General features: G+C 38.0%; 1 protein-coding gene across 1 annotated transcript; it reads left to right on the forward strand.

Annotated features, from left to right (window-relative positions):
- Positions 1-18,992: 18,992 nt before the first annotated feature.
- On the forward strand, positions 18,993-20,638 carry LOC147636261 (putative carboxylesterase 18). The gene is made up of 2 exons (XM_086801128.1): positions 18,993-19,542; positions 19,638-20,638. Exons 1-2 carry the CDS (start codon positions 19,278-19,280, stop codon positions 20,558-20,560), a joined length of 1,188 nt encoding a protein of 395 aa, XP_086657254.1. The 5' UTR covers positions 18,993-19,277; the 3' UTR covers positions 20,561-20,638.
- The last annotated feature ends 1,382 nt before the right edge of the window (positions 20,639-22,020 follow it).

The following is a 22,020-nucleotide window of genomic DNA, read 5'->3' on the forward strand; positions in this document are numbered from 1 at the left end:
CATGTTTGATTTTGGATATCAAGACTTAATAAAGACGATGTAATATTATCAAACCTAAAAGATGTCTTAGTGAATCCATCCAATATATGTACATGTGATATGGAGTCCTACTTGAGAAAGCTTCTAGGAAATGAGGCCAAACACTTAAGTTGAAGAGGAAGCTTGATGTAAACACATGGTATCCACTAACATGAGATGATTTAACCAAGTTAGGATATCAGGTAGAAAATCTATTTTTACCCACGTTTATCTATTTTTATACTATGAAATGTATTTTACATGTCCAATACAGGTGGTATAATTTGTAGGTTAAATACCAAAATGAAGTCTATACGAAGCTTGCCTTAATTTCTAATAATGTTGAGAAAGAGAAAAAAGTTCTTGAGGAATTAAAAAGAAAATATGCGGACCAGATCACCAAGGTATTACTCAAGGCTTTATTTCTTGTTCTTTAATTTTTTTATAACTCCTCAACCCTATTACTTGTAGGTGTTAAACATCATCAACCCATCATTGGGTGATGAGTGGAGGGGGTGAAGCTATTTTCTCTTGTATTTGAAGAGACAATTCATATGTTACCCTTGAGAAGCTCAATTTGATAAGCATTTACAGTGTGCCTATCAAGAAAACAATTATGTGGATTACCTTGTTTGAGGCTTCCAAAGCACTAAAGTAGTTGCATGGTATTCAGAGGGGGATGATAGAGTTCAAGAGGTGAGTCACTTTTCATAATTTAAAAAAACTATTATTTGATAATCTGTGTAAAGATCTACTTTAACCTTTTCATATTGTAGTTAACATTTCTTATTTAGGTTAAGGTTGGAAAATAACTAATGGTGGCAGGTCATTGCCCATGAGACAACTCAGTCGTATAGCCATAGAAGGTAGAATAATTTATCTTGAGTTTAGAAAGTGTTCATTTATTTCTTAAACAATTGTTTTATGTTATGCATGTTACTAGATAGAAGTAGAAGAAACTGTATCCATCCAGAAGCCAAAAACCACCATCTTTAGATATTTACAGATTCAAAAGCCAACGCACGCACTTGGTAAGATATTTTTTTTCATTCAAGTAGTATGAGTGTTTCTCTCATTTGATTCTTATGTGATTCTCTTGGTCCTTAAGAAAGAATTTACATCTATATAGATGATAATGATGATAATATTCCAATCAAGATTGATGATGAAGGTATGGGATGTTTAGGACTCCTTTTGCCATTCATAGTTGTCATTGGCATCTATGTGTGTTTTTTAAAGCTTTAGGTTTGTTTGTGTAAGATTCCTCCCTCCAGCTTTTGAGGTGTGCAGGTGAGAGGAGAGATAAAAATATCACAATTTTTTTGAATTAAAAACTCATCCACATGTGTGAAATAGGCGCCTACCTCAAAGGTCTCTCCCTCCTTACCAAGGTGTCAAAAATTCATCATTTCTCCAAAATATCTCATTTTTTTAGTAATATCTCTTAATGGATATAACAACATCTGAGAGCTCATCGCCTTCAAGAATTAACAGCATCTTTGCTTTCCAACCGGGAAACCCTTGGCCTTGAAAAGAAGGAATAGAACGTTGGCCAGAAGGAAAACCATTGACGAGAACAGTCATAGCCATATCTATCTGTGAGAAGATGTATAAGATAAAATCACAAAATCTGCACACCATAGACAAGGACGACTGCAAGAGATAAGAGACGTCAATAAGAAAAGAGTCCTCAAAATAGCGAGACGTGGGATGCAAGATTCATTGGTAGACGCTGGATGAAAAAGCTAGATTGGTCGCTTTGCTAAAAATAGCAAAATCCGAGACGTGGGACGCAAGATTCATTGAAATAAACCAACGCTCCTGGTTCAAAAGACTGAGATGAGCGTCCCCTATCAGCATAAAACTGTGCCCTATCATGAGCACTCCTGATAGAATCCGAGCTTCGGTCAGCATTTCCTATATATCACGCAAGAAATCCCTCGATGCATCAAGCTCGATGTCCTTAAGACTGACATCAATAGGTGCCCTGGGTTAATACCCATACATAAGTATGCACGGACTAAAAAATAATAGCCATAAATTTAAAACTGTTATAAGCAAATTCCATCATTGGAAGATATTTTTTTCAATATGATAATTTTCTAGAGAACATGATCTATATATGGTAATAGATGTGTAGTGATCCCTACAGGGGGTAGTTGCATTCACTTTCTTCAAATCAACACACACATGCAAAGATTCCCATTTTTCTTGGGTACAATGAAAATTGGTGATACCCAATTAGTGTTCTCAATCTCGTAAATAAAATGCGTGGTAATGAAGATTAGTTTTGGATCTTCACCAGGCTCTACGATACATTAGAGCAAGTTTGAGCTCATTTTGGGGCTCTCTAAGGATTTCGCATGAGAATATTCCTTTAAAAATGGGGGCATGGAAAATTTTCAGCAAATCAGCTCCAAATCTGTCACAGTTTTCATTTTCAGAACCTAATCTCTCAAACCTTTCCAATGATATATAGCATGATGGGGGTTGGACAAGGGAAGGGAAAGATACCGAGAAGATTCCTTTCTTATCCCAAAAGATTCACGTTAAGAAGAAAGGAATCTTCTCAGTATCTTTAACTTCCCATGTCCAACCCCCATCATGCTATATATCATCGGAAAGCTCTAAGAGAGTCGGTTAGCTCTAAGAGAGTAGGTTTTGAAAATGCAAACTCCGACAGATTTGCTGAAAATTTTCCATGCCCCCATTTTTAAAGGAATATTCTCATGTGAAGTCCTGAAAGGGCCCCAAAAAGAACTCAAACTTTTCCTAGTGTCTACTTGCGAGGCGGAACGCCCTTCATGTCCTTGTAGTTCCAAGAGAAGTAGTCCTTAAAGTTTTTTAAAAGAGTCATAAATGTCTCTTGCTTCTATGGGATTAGGTCTATGGCAATGAAGAGTGGTTTGGGATCTTCACCAGGCTTTGCAGTATCTATCTCCTTTATCTTTGGAGGTCCATCATACGAGACCCTTGTTTATTCACCCTTTAAGCATTGTGCACCTTGAGGCGAACCACCTTTCTTTCATAGACATCAAAGGTTTTGAAATGGTTGGGAAATTTTCACAAGTCTAGCTCCTCCTCATTCTCTTCCTTTGTTACCAGTTCTTTTTTCTTCTTCTCGTTTAACTTCATCCAATGCTTTGTTTTGTTTCTTTCTCTCCGATCTTATGAGCTTGGGGGTTTCTTGGCTCAATTTTGGCTCTTGAGGTGTTTGTAGCATTATCTGGCTTAACTTTTTGCCCCAATTCTTATAGAATTCTTCGTGAACTTCCATGGCCTTGACGTATTTTAGCCATTGAGGATCAGTGGGTCCTCTTCTAAGAATATCTCTATGGTTAGCAATGATAGCATTTCTTCTTCATCCATCTTCGGAACATCAGCCTTACAACTGAATCTGAAGCTTCTTTCCCACAAATCAAGTTCAGACTCTTGCTCTTCCAAAGAGCTTTCCCATGACTCGCTCATCATAGATGGCCTTATCGTGTGCACCGTTTATATCTATTGTACCCAATACATACTTCCATTTTTTTTGTAAAAATCACCATTTGAAAGAGAGGCATACAAGATGTCCTCTTCCTGTGACACTTTTAGTTGTTCGGGTTGCACATAATTGTACTAAGGTTGTTATTTTCATAGTTTCAAAATCATTTCCAAACAACCCTCCATCCATGGGATGCATCTTCCATGTCTGTATGTCTACTTTTAGGATTTGTGAGTCCTTTCGTACGTAAATGTGATATATGTCCCTCTTGAACCAACTTATCTCTTCTCATAAAAGGTCTACCAAGAATTACATCGTACAAATCTGTATGCCTATTAAAGTTCATGACCACAAACAAATGTAGTAGCAAAATGAGAAGACTTTCATCTTCGGGTTTTACAAAACTCCTATAGGCTGTGACATAGTACCATCATCCCTTTTTACACAATGAGGTTCGGGTTCTACAAACTCCTGTAGGCTGTGACATAGTACCATCATCCCTTTTTATTTGGGTTCTATAAAACTCCCATAGGCCGCGACATGGTATCATCATCAGTCGTTTTTACATGAGGTTTATTTGCTCTAATGCTAGTTTTTCCCATTTTTTTCCATCGTGACGATACTTACCCTAGCTCCTCCATCAAGTATTGCAAGAGCTTGATAATCCTTATGAACCACTAGAAGTGTTACATTTGTGTCATCACTCTCATAATACTTTCCCATCTGATTAACCAAAATTCGAATTAATTTTGGTGGTAGGTCATCCCTTCCTTCAACCAATTCTAAATCTTCCTCGATAGGCAAGGGTAATTCTTCATTAGTTGGATTGGATTGGTCTTCTATCTAATCTTTTAAATGAGTCCAAATTTGGGGGGCTCCTCTCAGCCAAGTTCCAATTGGCATTTTATCTCTGTGGTGGGGAGAAACATTGTTGTTAGCCCTGCCACATCTCTAGGTGTTTAGACTCAACCAACATCATTATCATATGATTCTAGGTAGGTTAGAATTTATTGAGTCATACAGAGGATATTCTCCTCCTTCCTCAAACATCCTTGAGAACAAATAATTATTCCCTCCTTATTCTGAGTCAGTCTCACCCTCGCTATGTTCTGGCATATTCAACTATTTTGTTTCCCCTGTGGTGTTTTATCTAGGATAGACTGTTCCAATAGCCCGGCTAGCTTGCAACCATTCCTAAAAATAAATTAGCTTTCCTGGACTAGGGCTCATGCGGCCTCTAGTTTCTCTATTTCCTTCTAGGCATTTGAGTACTCACCCACCCCTCTTAGTGTCTTGGGTTCATCAGGGCTAGTTTAACTTCTTTTCATGTCACCACTTCCTTTTTTCCTATCAGCACATTATCCTGGCTTGAGTCAGGGGTCTCAATCGTTCCTTCATCCGAACCATTCTAAATCGCCACTCCATAGTCTCTTCATCCCACCTTTTTAGCCCTTCTTCTTCTTCCCATCGTACGAGGAGAAGATTTAGCTAAAGGTTTTTTGGGGTCTTTGGTGTTTATGCATGAGTCATCGCATTAATTGGTGTTTCCACCACCCTTGATCACACCTTGATCATTCAGAGTCCCATGGTTGGATTAGTGCTTGCTAAATACTCTCTTGTTTCTCTATAAGGATAATCCTTGATTAGATGGTTAATTCTACATTTCACACAACTCAAACCTTGGTGTGTCTTGACTTGAGTAGTTTTCGAGCTTGTTGCATTGACCTTGTGAGGACACTCAACCACACTGTGAGGTCTTTGTCATTGATAGCATTGCGTGGTAGAGCAAGCCTCTCCTTGTTCTGATATTAATATCCTTGCCCTTCCATTGCATTATAGCCTAGAACACTAGTAATGGTGTGTTATTTTGTATCAAAAAATATTTTGGGCTTACCTCCCAAGTGTCATCTAACTTCTCCATGGTTTGCCAAGGTTCCCGCACATATTCACCTTCCTCTAGCACCTCTTCAATGACCATTTGATTCATTAGCATTATTCGAGGTGCCAATGGTTGTGGTGGTAGGATAGACAATGGTATATGCACTTTGGGTACTCTATACATTCCCCTTGCTTGGTTTTTCACATTTGACAAATTTTCCTCTAGACCATGTCCTTGCCTAGGTGGCACAAGTAAAGTTGATTGTTGTGTATGTAGGAGACAATTGAGTTATTTGAGGTGCTTGCAATTGTTGTGACAATGTGGGAACCTACACATGTTGGTATCATGGTTCCCAAGTTGCATACAATGCATGCAAAGTACATCAAGGGAGTGAGGCCTCACTAAGGACACTCAGTTCTTCTGTAGTTTTCTCGAAATATTGAGCACCACACCAACTCTCATTTGGGGTACATATGTTGGTTCATGGACACATCCCTCACCTCCATTAGATTTATCTTATTTAGAAGAGTAGTGCTCAGCTCATCTAAGGTCATATCCTTTATTCTTGTCTCTGAGGTTGCCATTCTTGATCAGCCTGACACATGCAATGGAGCTATCAAAGTAATGGATTTGGTGTCATTAGAGGTTGCAGTTGCCAATAACTCAAGTAATGGATTTGGTGTCATTAGAGGTTGCAGTTGCCAATAACTCAAGTATGTTATCCTTAAAGTCGATGTGGCTAATTTGCAAAAATCATCAAGTGCAATGTTGTCTTAGCCAACATCAAGTAGTAGTCATGCATCCTTGTATCTCATACTCCCCTATAGAAGTAGGGCAGTAATTGATCATATGCTAACCTTTCCCTAGGCTTACACCTTGAGTTCAGGTTTTTCAGAGATGTCAGATATAATCTCTCATAAAATCATGCTCTTCTTTCTTAATGTTGTATACTTGAGCCATAGGGCTCCACTTATCTCCGCTTCATGCAAAACTTGGTATGAACACTCTTAGGCTGTTGTGCAAAGTTAATCCTATCATCCACCTTAAGCAACGATACCATTGGTGCACTTTTCCTTCTAGTGTAAGAGAGAAGCAAATGTTTTCATCTGGTTGCTAATTAGACAACAAGTTTTCCACACCAATTTAAATATCTTGAGGTGTTGTATGGTAATGCCATCACCAGAGAATTTAGGGAAGGTTTAGCCATGGTACATGTAGTAAAAATGTATGGACATTATCTAGCTAATAAGTTTATCTTCTTTATGGATCATCAAGATTTATTGTACCTTATCAACAAACCTTGCATGACTAGGTGAATTACACGCTGGTTGTTGATGGATTTTGACTTTAGCGTCACAGTAAGAAAGGTTTGCAACATGTATTGGTAGATCACATGTCAAGAATACCTGATGAGATGAACTACTAGATGCTATGCTATGTTCAAATTAGATCTGGTAATGGAATGGAGGGGAGAGATATCTGAATATCTTGCCATTGTGCAGCAACAACCTTTTAAAAATGAGGAATAGACTTTGTTGGACCTATTAGCCTAGCCGTGCATCAAAAATGCAAGACCGGTATATAATTTTTACCATAGACTATTTCACTAAGTGGGCTGAAGAAGCGAAAGCTACACAGAGGACAGATTCTCATAAAACTACCAAATTCTTATAAGAGCATGTCATATCAAGATTTGGGTGTTAGAGTTGGTTAGCCGGTAAGGGTTCCCATTTTATCAATGAGGTCATTGAACATCTATTGTTGAGACTAGATTTTTAGTGGTGCACCGAAAGTCACCACCATACTATCCTCAAGCCAATGGGTAGGCAGAAAGTACTAATAAAGTCCTTTGTTATATCTTGACCAAGACTATAAAAGCTAGTCATAGTATAAGTTAACAATAGCAATAATGTGGGCCTACAAGACTTAAGCAGAACCCCTTTTCATCCTCTTTTCATCTTGCCTACGAGATTGAGGCAGTGATGCCTATGGAATATTTAGTGCCCAGCTTAAGGATAATAGGGAAATAATATCTTAGGGAGAATTCTTTAGCTTAAGAGGTTAAAAAAGCTCGATAAGAGTAGATTGGTCGCTCTCCATGATGGGATGATAGTGGAGAAGCTCAGATGGCGCAAATGGTGGTTTGGCCAAAACTTGAAATCAAAATAGCTATATAAAGGAGACTTGGTACTTTTGTACAAAGTCAGTTCTTCCAAGAGGGAAAAGTTGAAATATCGAGGGCTAGGGCCATTTAGATTTGTAGAGCTTACCTCCCAAGGTGCAGCTCACAAGTTGGAACAATCACACAAAAAGAGACAGGAGAAGCTAAAACAACACGGACTTAGGACAACAACACAAGAGGAGGCTAAGGCAAGGGATGCTAAAGCTAAAGCAAAACAAAAAGAGCTAACTTTAAGGGAAAAATAGCTACTCAAAGATGATACCTAGAGATAGAGCCCATTCGTCTAAAATTTTGACTCTCTAAGGAGGGAAAAACAACAAATCTCCATGGGGTGATTGCCTTGAGACCAAGTCACAACTTACTCAACCAAAGTTAGAGTCAACAATAGATAAAGTTAAAAGTATGCATGCAAGAACAATGGGGGCCTTGGGAAGTTTAAACTTTAATAATTCCAACAAGAATAACCCTTGGCTGTGTAAGGTTTTTGTAATGCCTATAGGTGCATTAAAAGAGGAAATTCTAATTGGACAAAGTTAGATTTCGGTTATGGGCTGTGAAGTGGATTAGGTATAAAGGACATTATGCTTGTCCTTCGGAGGATCCAGATATATATTACCATTGTGGAGTTCCCTAGACTCAAGCACCAATTTAAATTTTGAATAGCCAGAGCCACCTACGATGTTATTATGTCTTCCCGATCTAGAAACAACTTGTCCCAAAGAAATGAAGTTAGTGTGCCAACAAGCAGAGACAAGAGTACCACCTCACATCAAATCTATAGAAGCTAGAGGCCTCATGTTCATAAATGTTGGGTTCCCAAATGATTGCTAAGGGCACATGGATACTATGAAGGGGACAAGAAGTTTTGGGTACATAAACAATGAAGGAATTAAGTAAAGCCATCTATGTAAGATCCTCACCATCAAGACCACCAATCACCCAAACTACTGCACCAAAGCCAACTAGAAAAACTTGGAAAGGACAAGGAAAAAAGAGGTCCCTGTTAGGAAATCATCTCTCCTAGGCCAAGTAACACAAAAGGTGTGGGTGCCCAGAAAGAAACCAAATAAAAAATTGGACCTCACTAATCCTGGCCAAAAGGTTGAGATTAGGTGGGAATGGTGATGCAAGATGGTGCCCATTGAAGATGTGACTGGGAAGCCAACACAAGAACCTAAACAAAAGCCACAAGGACCCTCCCAACCTGATGTCACAGAAGATGCCAATCAACTGCACAATTCCCTATCCCAAAGGCAAAGCTATCGTCATATAGGCAAACACACACGAGCACATGTCCAAATAAGACATGTTCACACAAGAACCTGCCTACAGATTCTATAGACTAGCTGATTCAATGGACGAAGCAAGAGTTGTTGTGTTCCATAGAAAAACTACAAGTGTGATATCAACAAACCCCTTCTACATCAAGAGCTTCATCTATATGTACTTGGGTTTAACCAATGTACTTGGGTTCCATAGAAAAACTACAAGTGTGATATCAACAAACCCCTTCTACATCAAGAGCTTCATCTATATGTACTTGGGTTTAACCAATGGAGGATAAGCCAGTAAATGTAATGAAGAACCTATAGAAACAACTCCGAACGGCTAAGTTGCTAATAACCGAGTTCTAACCGTTATTAACAACCCTCTACACTCACAATCCAATCAAATTCATCACTCTGATTCTGTAGAATCATGCTCGTGAATGATTCTTGGTACCCAAAATCACATCACACCACATTTTCTTAGATCCATCTTGGAAGCCATAAATGACTCCCATAATGCATCCTCAAACCATGCTGGAACCTCACATGCCCATAAAATCAAATTCTTGTCACCATGATTTTGCATGAATCAGGCTGTGATTTTGAACCCTATAAAATCAAGCCATGGAAAATGACCCCCCAAAAAAAGAGAGTCTCGAGGATGTGTTGTGATTGCTTCTACTTGAATTACAATTTATCATCTCTCCATCATGATACCACCTACTATAAATAGGTGAGTTGCCTTATTTTTCCATCGTCTTTCTCATTTTTGATTTTTCAAGCATCACAAATCCTTTAATTGATTGCACATGCGCTTGCTTCACAAACACTCATCCCCATCACCCACCACCGTTATATCTAGGTAAAAGCATCATATTCCCTCTACATCTTTCTTAATTATTCTTAATGTCTCGCAATAATCTGCATGTGTGATGATCACTTAGTGAGTATGGCTTAGTGTCAATCTTCTCTAAACATTCTTCCCCTCTCATCCCTATACCTAAATGCACAATCACTTGGTAAGTAGAAACCTAGGTGAGTTACTTCTAGCCCTCAATATCAAGGAATCTCATATGCAAACCGTGGTTTTGTAGTTTGCAAAATCACAATTCTCCATTGTCACCTGTGACTATATAATCATGGTCACCAAAATGAAGCCCATTAAAAAATTAACCCTGCTACATTGCCATCCAAGGTGCCAATGGCCCTCGTTGAGACACATTGATCCCAATTATCATCGTGATTCTGCACTTTATAGAATCATGACGACCATGATTACCACATCACCAATCACAATGCCACATCACAAATCATGGTTGCAAATTATGCCCGTGATTGCCACATCATCAATCAACAATTATCGGTTTTGTGAAAACACGGTTATGTATCCCCCACAAAATCATCAAAATCATGGGTAACAACATTTTACCGTGCCTCTAGTGCATGAAGGCTATATTTCACACTATGTTTCACAACATGAATCGCCTATAAAATCATGTCATAGAATGCCACATCATCACCAATCATAGAGGTAGAGCTTCTCTCCACAACATCAATTAATAGCTCCAAGTGTCCAAGAAATGTCCATAGAAACTTTTAAAAAAATGCAATATCTTTTGCCATGATTTTGTATATACTATAATTGCCACATTACCAATCATGGCTACATAATCATGATTTTGAATGTCATTAATCATGATTACATAATCACACCGTGATTTACCATGTCACCAATCACAGTTATATAATTATGTCATGATTGCGATATCACCAGTCACGCTGCCACATCATCTTTAAAAATCACATTGTCAATGGAAAAATGAAAAGGAAATATCTGACAATGATGAATGGACGGATGAAACTCATGGCACTACTGAGGTTGACTTTATTTACTTGGATGATGCGGATAGAGGCTTAGCCTTAGGGCTAGAGCCAGGACTCTACAACATCCTCTTACCATATCCTCAGTAGTAGTGTAGTGACTGGTAGGTAGGTTAGTGTTTTCAAGTTTTTTCTAGTTTAGATTCCTTAAACAAGTCTTGAAATTTTCACACTGATGTGCCTCTCGAGGTATAGTGCTTGTTAGTTGATTATACAGGTTGAAAAGTTTGAGGTGGGTTCGCTTTCAAGTCCTGAGACTGCCGCAACGTTCATCAAAATATATCTACATCAAATTGCAAGCTGTCTCGTCAAATCAAGGAGATCTCCAATTACAGGTGTAATTCTTCCATATCCACTCTCTTTCGTTTTTACTGTTCAATTAATTGCATAAACTATAATGCATGACCACATGGAAATTGTCAATGTACTACTTAGTTTTTGAAGTTGCTTGCATGCTAGTGTAAATCATTAATGAGCTTAACTTTATTGGAAATATTCCTAGGCAGCATGACATCTTTAGTTAACCTTGGAATACGATTGTCTTAGGTCTAGGGTCAAACCATCTTAATGTTTGACACCTGGCCATGTGTGTGTTGACCTCTAGGACATAGCTATTACCCCTTTGTCGAAAGGATGCAAGACAAATTATAGTTCAGGAGCGAAGATCCAAAGAAATAGATTTTTTTTTAAAAAAGCCTACAATAAATGGCAATACAAGTCTATGATGTGCTTTAATGTTGGCCTATCGCCTTATTGATACTTGGTAGGCGAGGAGTATTCTACTCCAGACCGATGCCTTGGTTGGTAGGGGGTAGCCTTGCCTAAAGTGAGCTAATAGATTCCTGGATAATGCCTTGTGTTAAACATGGTACCAGGATCGATGTTAGTTTTGCCTTAGGAAGGTCGCCATTGTGTGTAAAAATTATCACGTGTATTTTAAAAAAAAAATAAAGGCAAAAGGCTCCTGTAACTCTGATGTTTCTTGTGTCCCTAGGCTTGTGGTATTAACTTGTTCTTAGAGTAGACACAGTGTGGTCATCTGTTTATTTATTAAGCTTGGTTATTTTCCTTGACTTAAGCCAGTTATAAACCTTGATTAACCTTTGACACCTTGCCAACTATTGATTTACTTTCCATAATTTTAAACTCCTGTTAATTTGCTACACTAGCTCATTCATGTGACCATTAAACTAAGTTCTCATAGCAACATCCATTGTGGTCTAACATGCTTGAATTTATACACTTTATATCTTTTGAATTCCAGCATACTTTCACTCTACTTCCCTGTTTTGCAGACAGTCCACCACAACAACCCTATCGAGCTTACCATACTATAGCTTCCGACGAGGACGGAATCTATATCAGGAAGGGGGGCATGTTAACCTATGATGACGGACATTGAGACGTACTATGTTTTACATCATTAATTTAAATATTCTGAGTCATGGGCCGGGCTTGTCCGCACCATATGTTAAGGATGAAGGGATTGGGTGATCGTCGATGAGAGGCGCACCTTGAATATTAGTAGGATAAGGGTTAGGATCGGTCGGCCATGTATGGGCGCCCAAGTGTGAACGGCCAAGTCACCTATAAGAGTCAAATGTAACCCTAAAATCTTCATTCTCATGTGTTGTGAATATAAGAGTGCTCTTGCCTTATCTCCTTGGTTTCCTTCTATGCTTGAATTTATACACTTTATATCTTTTGAATTCCAGCATACTTTCACTCTACTTCCCTATTTTGCAGACGGTCCACCACAACAACCCTATCGAGCTTACCATACCATAGCTTCCGAGGATGGAATCTACATCAGGAAGGGGGGCATGTTAACCTATGATGGACATTGAGACGTACTATGTTTTACGTCATTAATTTAAATATTCTGAGTCATGGGCCGGGCTTGTCGGCACCATATGTTAAGGATGAAGGGATTGGGTGATTGTCGATGAGAGGCGCACCTTGAATATTAGTAGGATAAGGGTTAGGATCGGTCGGCCATGTATGGGCACCCAAGTGTGAACGGCCAAGTCACCTATAAGAGTCAAATGTAACCCTAAAATCTTCATTCTCATGTGTTGTGAATACAAGAGTGCTCTTGCCTTATCTCCTTGGTTTCCTTCTCCTGCATGTGAGAGAGAGAGAGAGAGTGAGTGAGAGAGCGATCGAGCACTGTGTAGCGGCACGACGGCGGAGAGGCGGTAGAGCGGCGACGGCAGCTCCTTCTTCACTGCTGCGACGCGGGAATCCTTCAAGGCGACAGTTGAGCAGTGAGTGACACACCCTTTGCATTCTGTTTGAGCTTCCTCCCCTGGTTGTATGCTTGCAGCCATTCGTGGCTCGCATACGGTGTCCGGCAAGTCCCCAGTTACGACCTGTGCGGCAAAAGCGCACAGTGAAAAACTTACGTTGGAATCTTTTTAGGATAAGAGGATAAGATTTTCTATTTCTACCCAAATAATCTTGCAATTCACGACATAATTGACTAATGTTGAGGTGAAAATCTTTGTTTTTTCATGGCCGTGAAAACTCATAGGCCTAAAAAATCAAATATTGACTAAGATATTTATTTTTGATGGTCCAAATCTTTAATTTTCCTCCTTAAGAATTGTGTTTTAAGAGAATTACAACTATGGCTAAGGCAATAAAATTATCAAAATAACTTAAACAACAATACTTCGTTAAGCCCAAAATGGGGTTAATATTCCCTTGATAGTTCTAGGTCAATTTGTTTATTTGTGCCAAGTCAATTTGTTTGGTGCCTTTGTTAAGCCCAAAATGAGGTTAACATTCCCCTAGTAGTGCTAGATCAATTTATTTGTTGGTACCTTTATTAAGCCGAAAATGAGGTTAACATACCCCTAATAGTGCTAGGTCAATTTGTTTGGCACTTTCTAGTCCGTCATAAGACACTCCTATTTCTTTTGGTTTTTCTCTTTTTGGTGTTGTAAACACATGCACACACCTTTCTCTTCTCAATCTTGTAGTTCTTGTAATGTAAGGGGACCTGCCTCTAGTTGTCTTCTGGGTCAATATCATTGGAACTCACTTCTTGAGATTCTTCCTTAATCCATCCCTCATGTATAGCTTTGTTTTGTCTTTTTCATCCAGACTTGGAAGTCCTTTTGGAGTTAACTGAGACTATAACTGAGGCTAAATCAATGGAAATTCCCTTTGCTAAAGTTTTAGCAATCTCAAGATCTATTTTCAAAACACCATGACTTGGTTCTTTCAATAGATCATGACTTGGTTCCTCCTAGTAGGAACATAACTCCTTGGTAGTTCTCAAGGCTTTGACCTAGTGTAAATAATGCTCTTTGGGTTAGGCGTGGCTAGGTGGGTCTCTTATTCTTCGTAGCTCTCAAGGCTTTGACATAGCGCAAATAATGCTCTTCATCCTTTGACATAGTGCGAATAATGCTTTTCATCTTTGAGGCTCGGTGGGTCTCTTATTATGACAAGTAACAATCTATAAATCCAGTGATTTGAATATCTTGACAATCCAAGGATTGGAATGACAATCTTAATATAGTTGCGATGTGGATTGTCAGTGATCAAGAGATCGATCGAGAAATCCAATGATCTAAATATCTTGACAATTCAAGGATTGGAATGACAATCTCAACATAGCTACAATGTGGATAATCAATGACCAAGAGATCAATCAAGAAATATCCATGATCTGAAATAGAAATCGCCCGATCTAGAATAAGCAATGATCTAAAAGGTAGGCGATCCAAACATTAAGAGATTTGGTTTTGGGAAAAAGATCGATGAGATCAGGAAATGTTTGGGTGGAGCATGTTAATGTATTACGATGTTTTATGTCCGGGACACGTGCTAGTTAGCAGCGCATGACTTTTTATAATGATTTTTGGATCCAAAGATGACCCATAATGTAAAATTTCCTATCATGCTATACATCATTGTTGCAAAGCTCTTGAAGAAGAGAATCTTTATGTATAATCTCCAAAAAATTATAATTTTATTTGCAAAAATTTTACCACATGCCCATTTTTTATGTTAGCACTACTAAAACCTAAAAATGCAAATCGACTCGAGACTCTTAAGTAGAGATCAATGATCAAGATTGAATGGGGGTTGGGTCAACAATTAGGATTCAAGATCGACAATCTAAAAGTGCATTTATGATGGTAGTTGGTGCCAATTTTTATGTACTTTTTTTGGTACTCTATGGGATCTTTACTCAACTTTATGCTCTCTTACAAGAGAATATTTGATTGTTACCTTGATAGCCCCCCTTGATGCTCAAGTGTGTGTGGTGAAGGTCAAACAATCCCTCATTAATCATTTTTGAGACTCTTGTCAGTGACCGTGACACAAATCTAGATCCTAGTTAACGATCTGAAATTGATCCAGAGAATAAAAAGCAAATTTTTTAACAGATTTTTTTTTAACTTTTTAGGATTTTTCTTCATGTTTTTGGGCTTTTTAACATGATAGGGCTTGCTTAGCGACACTACAATGTTATGATGTTCTTCATGTTTTTTGGGCATTTTAACCTGATAGGCTTGCTTAGTGACACTCCAATGTTATAATGTCCTAATTAATCTAAGGCTAAATATGCTCATAATCATGAAATCAACCAAGTGGAGAGATAATTTACCTCAATCAAACCCAGGAAGGATTGCTCTTCATTCCACCACTTTCATGAGACAAAGAATAGAACAAATTAAACAACATAAAACAAAATTTAAGAGAGTAAGGTTAGAAATAAAGACTACTCTAGCTACATAAATCCACTCCTAATCACACTAATGGAACACACAATCCCACCAAACAACACAAATGCTACACATTTCATCAACATTCTACCAAGAATTTGCATCCAAGGGAAAGATAGAGTGGAAATAATAGAAGATTTTTTAGTAGAAAAATAACTCTACTTCCTTACCTCCTCCAAGACTATAGTTTGTTCTCCCCGATAATAGTGCCATGTCAAAAATAACAAGGAACCATAGTGTTAGAGGGTTAGACCACTTGTCTTGGATTGTGGAAGTCCCTAATAATAGAGAGGCTAAAGAGGCCAAGAGATGTGTCAATCCTTCTTGTTTGAGCCCTTCCTCTACTCTCTAATCAACTAAGTAATCCTTCCAAAAGGTAAATATGGCTAAGATAAAAAGCTTGAACCACCTTTTTCTCCAATCGCACTCTCACTTAAGCAAGCATGCACACTCTACACACTCCATCCAAACTCACAAGCATGCATCCTACAATCAAGCAAGCAAGAAGGTAAGAGTTTAAGAGAAGAAGAAAGCCTTACACTTGAGAAATGATTGGATTTTCCCATTTACATTATCAATAGTTGTATATATATAAATGGGCTTTTCCCGTCTACCTAACATAAGTGGATGCCCAATTCCTATCTCTAACCATATGTACAAGGCTTGTAGCTATTGACTAGATGTTGATTTATCATTGGCCCAAAACCTTACATAATCTGAATATATCCTAGGCTAGAGGTGAGGATTTTGGGTGTATGGAAAAGGATTAACATCTTGGATCTCCACCCAGTTATGACTAGAGGGTTGCACATCTATCGTGCATAGTTGATCTCTTTATAGAGAGGTTTGGTGATGCTGCTAGCTTGCTCATCATACAAGCTTCTAACACATCTAAAATTTTTGGTAGGTGCTCCACAACCCCAGACTTCTACATCACTTTTCAAGACCACATAGCTCAGGTACCCAAACCTCACATACCTTAGCTTACTAGTGTTGTGCCTGTGTCGGCCCGAATAACAAAGGTTGGTACTTTGTACACATTATTAAGGTTGCTCCCTCTCTCCACAACATTACTTCTAGCATCCAAGATGACTACACCAGCCCATCAATCAAACTAAGCCCAAAAGTCACAATTTAACTGATAGCAAAGTTTATTGCATATTTGGTTTATAAAGGATAAAGGATATCCGGTAACTTTTTTAGCATCACTATTGATCGACACAAAATAAAAAGTATGTGTTCCATATACATATGCAGCACCACAAATGAGGTTTATGTGATGAGGACCTAGTTGGGAGTTTGCCCACATCATCAAAATGGGTGATGGATGGTAAAACCTTGATCGAGGTCTTTAAAATGTTACCAACTTGAGTGGCCTATTAGCATAATATCTTGACCATTTCATATCCTTATGTTAATGACATGGTAAGAATAAATATCTTGTTTGCCATGATTATGTGGCTAGCCATGTTGGATGCCATTTATTAGCCTACAAGGCCATAATGCATCAAAAAATATATCTCCTTCAATGCCACATTATGAAATTATGTGGACTCCATTGTGGGCTATAAGACATGCTATGATTAAGGTAGTTGCATTACTAAGCCTCCAAAGGATGCCAAGAGTTAATTTTGGTACATCGATTTTGATAGGTTCTTCTTTTTCTATTTGTGGTGTCCCATTTGTAGGCAAGGGATTGTTGATTTCTATTAAGTACCCAGGTTTCTTACATGATTAGATTTTATATACATTTTAAGAAGAATCTTACATTAATATTGACAATAGCAATTATTTTATATACATTTTAAGAAGAATCTTACATTAATATTGACAATAGCAATTATTTTGCTTGTTTAATATTTTCACAAAACAGAGTACAAGAAGTTCTCCTCAATGTGGTTAAAAGAGTAATACTAGATAAGCATATAAATGCATTTGTTTGTTGTCGTATCGATTATGGTTGAGAGGGTAATAGATAAGCATATAAATGCATTTGATTCTTGTTTTGATTGTAGTATAAATGCATTTGATTGTGGTGTCCCTTTATAGAAGATTAAAAAGCTATCACTAAGATCCCAATCTTGATTGAGGTCAATTTTAATGAGTTTAATTACTGTATTTTCACTTAATGTGAAGTGGTCTAAGATACTATGTAGAGGTCTCATAGGACCACTATTAGAAAGGACGAAAGTGAGATTTTTCAATTTTGTAAACGACTTTAGACAAGGATTTGAATGGACGAAAATGACACATATGTTCTCCCTAACAATGTCACTATCTTGTTCTAGAAGTCTCACTCTCTAAATCATTTTTAGAAATTCCAATCTCATGTGTTTATTAGAAATTAAGTCTCTACTAGTTATGTATTATTTGAACATTATAGTTGAGGTCTAATTTTGAGTAGAGCTTCACTATAACATTAGAGCTAGGGTATAAACCTTAGGTTTTACAAGTAACTTCAGCTATGGAAAGTGGGTGATAGGCTATATCCAAAGTTTTTGTAGTGAATAGCTTGTAGTGAATAGCCAACTAAGCCAAGCACGTGAGACCTCCAAGAGTAAAAAATAGGGCATGATGACTTATTTGCTAGAAAATTTAGCAATAATATATTTTGCAATGCTGCCAATCTATGGTTTCACATTGGTGGTCGATTGATTTTCTAATGCTGCCTAACTATGGTTTCACATTGCTAGTCTATGATTTTTCAATGCAAGTACTTATAACCTAGATAATTTTTCAAGTTTTGATTATGAGTGTGATAATTGTAATACAATCTACGCTAAGGTTTTTTCACTTAAAAAGTAAACACAAAGTAGTGCCCATGTTTAGACACATCTTATCTTTTTTCTATGGCTATTATAGGTTTTTAATTGTACAATGAATTGTCTTTTATTTTGTTTTGTTTTTTGCCATCATAATCAAGAATAGTGACCTTGATGTTTTTTGTTTTGTTTTGTTTTTTGCCATCATAATCAAGAATAGTGACCTCTATGTATTCATTTGATGTTTTATCTACTGTTTTTTGACATGTAGAGTACTTAGAATTCACACAAAGAAGCAAGGTCTTCTTTAGGTTTGTTTTGTTTTGATTTGTTTTTTTTGGGTGAAGAAGGTTGAGGGTTATTGAGGCTAAGCCTTGAGGAAAAATACTCCTATTATATGGTGGTAAGTTAAGGGTCACATTTACCTAACACCCATATAACACTAATGTTGGTGGAGCAACTCACATGTGTTGAGTTCACATATCCATATCCATGAAAATGAAGACTTGTTGCGTTCTTACCAGCAAATCGGTAGGTCAGTTGGTTAAAGTAGATGGCTTGTAACCTGAGGCAATGGGTTCGATCCACGGCTACCTACATTGCATGGTGCTACCCTGTACCTCGTGAACCGGTAGGTGTGTGTGTTTGTAAAAAGGGTATGGAGGACCCTCATGTAATAAAAATCGTGCAACTTAAATTTTTTTTAAGGGAAGACTTGTTGCGTTCACATATCATATCCATGAAAACGCAGACTTGTTGGGTGGGATCATTTTTGTAAAATGGGATAGGTGTGTGTGTGTGAGAGAGAGAGAGAGAGAGAGATTAAGAGAGAGAGTTAGATTAAGAGAGAGAGTTAAATGGGCGCCTATCTCTATGCAAACGAAGATCACAATGCCCATCATTTTATGTGCACGAAGCGCTTCGGGGAATCCGGAATGAGTTCTCCATAGAAATTGTGTTTCTCTATTAGACCCATATACATGCATGTAATTATTCACTAATAAGCCTATTATTACTTCTAATCTCTTTTTCATTGCTGAGAACACTCTCAGGAGAAACAAATGGACTTGAGCGAATACTCAACAGAGTCGAAGCTGTGTCTACCTCTCTATATGAGGCTCCTTTTCAAGCTAGACAAGGTTTTGAGAAGCAAGACGATGAACGAAGATGGCAGCATAAACCGACGCTTCTCTGATCTGCTTGAGTTCAAGGCGTCTGCAAGGCCACACGCACGTCATGGAGTGTCTTCTAAAGACGTGGTGATAGACGCAGACACAGGAGTGTGGGCTCGGATCTACACACCGCATCACAAACCCACTAATACAAGTACGTAATTATACCAGTAACCCTAATCAAATTAATACTAATACTTTTCGCAATACTGACCCTAACCCTAATATTCGTTCTTGTTTATACAACAGATCAAGAGAAGGGCTTGCCCATCGTCTTCTACTTCCATGGCGGTGGCTTTGCTGCCCTGTGTGCAAACTTCACGTACTACAACTCCTTCTGCAAACGCTTGTGCAGAGCTTGCAATGTCGTCGTGATCTCCGTAAACTATAGAAGATCACCCGAATACCGTTATCCCACTGCCTATGAAGATTGCTTCTCAGCTTTGAAATGGGCTCGAAGTGAGCTTGGCGCCAAGCACAACGACTCTTCCAATGCAGACGCTTCTGCTTGCTTTTTGATGGGCGATAGCGCAGGAGGCAACATTGTGCACCACGTTGCTTGCATGGCTGCCAATAGTGCAGAAGAATTGAGCCCACTTCAGATAAAAGGCAATTTCTTGTTGTTTCCCTTCTTTGGAGGAGAACAGAGAACACCTGCAGAAATAAGGATGCCTGAGGTTCCCCTTGGGACCCTAAAAGAATCTGATTGGTATTGGAAAGCTTATTTGCCAATAGGAGCCAATAGAGACCACCATGCAGCTAATGTTGTTGGGCCAAATAATGGCCTTGACTACACAAAGCTTGCCCTTCCCCCCTGCATGGTTGTGGTCGCAGAGCATGATTTTCTCAAAGATTGGCAGCTCAAGTATGTTGAGAGATTGAAGGAGAGTGGCAAGGATGTGCAACTGGAGTACTACAAAGGGGGCATCCACTCCTTCCATGTATTCAAACAGATGGAGCTTGCCTCCCATCTCATGACCAAGTTGGATACTTTCATCAAGCTTGTATTAACTTGTGCTTCTACAAAAGATGAAGACAAACAACGTCGTGCCCCAAAAGACAACCAACAAGAAGACATGCGCGCCACGAAAGAAATGAATCACACCACATATGATTTGCATAATAATAACTTGTCTCAAATTCAAATGGACATTGAACATGAGGTACTATGACCATGGCTTTTCTTTCAAATCCATGTAATTGTAACTTGGAAGCTAATAAAGGTGAATGCTGCCTTTACACACTTAAGAGTAGTTTTGGTAACAATACTAAACATAAAAGCATCCTTGTAATTGTAAATTTGTAAGCTACTAAGGTGATACACACTTAACACTAGTTTGGTAACTAATACTAAACATAAAACTATCCTTTCATATGTTTAGAAAAAACTTAATTGCTAAAAGCGACATGAAGCAAGGCATTGATAGATATCTGACTATGTGTACCTTGGATCCTTGTTAATACGTAAAAACATATTCTCTCAATCATTGCTCTAAGGGAATGAATTTCCTTTCCTAGGCTCAATAGTGACATGACTCAATCATTGCTCTAAGGGAATGAATTTCCTTTCCTAGGCTCAATAGTGACATGACTCAATCATTGCTCTAAGGGAATGAATCATTGCTCCTTGTTAATACGTAAAAACATATTCTCTCAATCATTGCTCTAAGGGAATGAATTTCCTTTCCTAGGCTCAATAGTGACATGACTCAATCATTGCTCTAAGGGAATGAATTTCCTTTCCTAGGCTCAATAGTGACATGACTAGAACATTGAGGGAAATATATAAAACTTGTAAAATGTCACCACACCTTTTGGTCACACCATTCCAAATTCGATACCCTAGTATTTTTTCATGAGACTCCAATGTTATATAAAACGTAATTACATGAGGCCTAGTGAAGCTATTTTTACAAATGATTTTTTTGATACATCATGTTGCTACATGCATCACATTGAACATGTCACCGCATAGCAATAGTGCCAACCATTATGTGTGAACACATGCTTATAGGCACCATCTCCTTACTATTAAATGTAGGTGACAAATCTATGTACCACATGATATACCACAAAAATTGAGAATTTTCTTGTAAAAGAAGCGTAATTGGTTGTTGCACCTCATAAAATACTTCAATTTAAAGAAGTTGTCCTTTTGAAAAAGAAGAGGCATTTGCCTATAATGGCACAAAATTAGAAGGGTGCAATGCTTTTTATGTGCATCCCTCTCAGAGCTTCACATAAATTATAAATAATTTGTTTCAAAGAAAAACATAAAGCGAGGACAAAATTGTAGAAAGAAGGATTGAATGAAACACTGTGGTATGAAATAGTATGTTTTAAATAAGGATTTCTCAAGCAAATTATCCTCTTCAATCTATTCGAAACATCTTTAGTCTCTTTCATATCTCATTCTCTACCAAGCTATACCATATTTTGAACTTTCCAAAAGCTTCAGCCTTATCCTGAAGAAAATACACCAACATCTTACTACTAAAGTCATCGATTAGTAACATGAAGTAAGAAGAACCAATTTTACGACAAAGATTTGTACGTACAAGCTCTAAAGGAACCTTTGCATGATTCTTGTGTTCTTGTAGAAATGCATGCCAATGTTGCTTGCCCATCATAT

This window comes from Cibotium barometz, chromosome 8, assembly GCF_041138505.1.
Source record: "Cibotium barometz isolate CiBa-2024 chromosome 8, ASM4113850v1, whole genome shotgun sequence".
Lineage (NCBI taxonomy): Eukaryota > Viridiplantae > Streptophyta > Polypodiopsida > Cyatheales > Cibotiaceae > Cibotium > Cibotium barometz.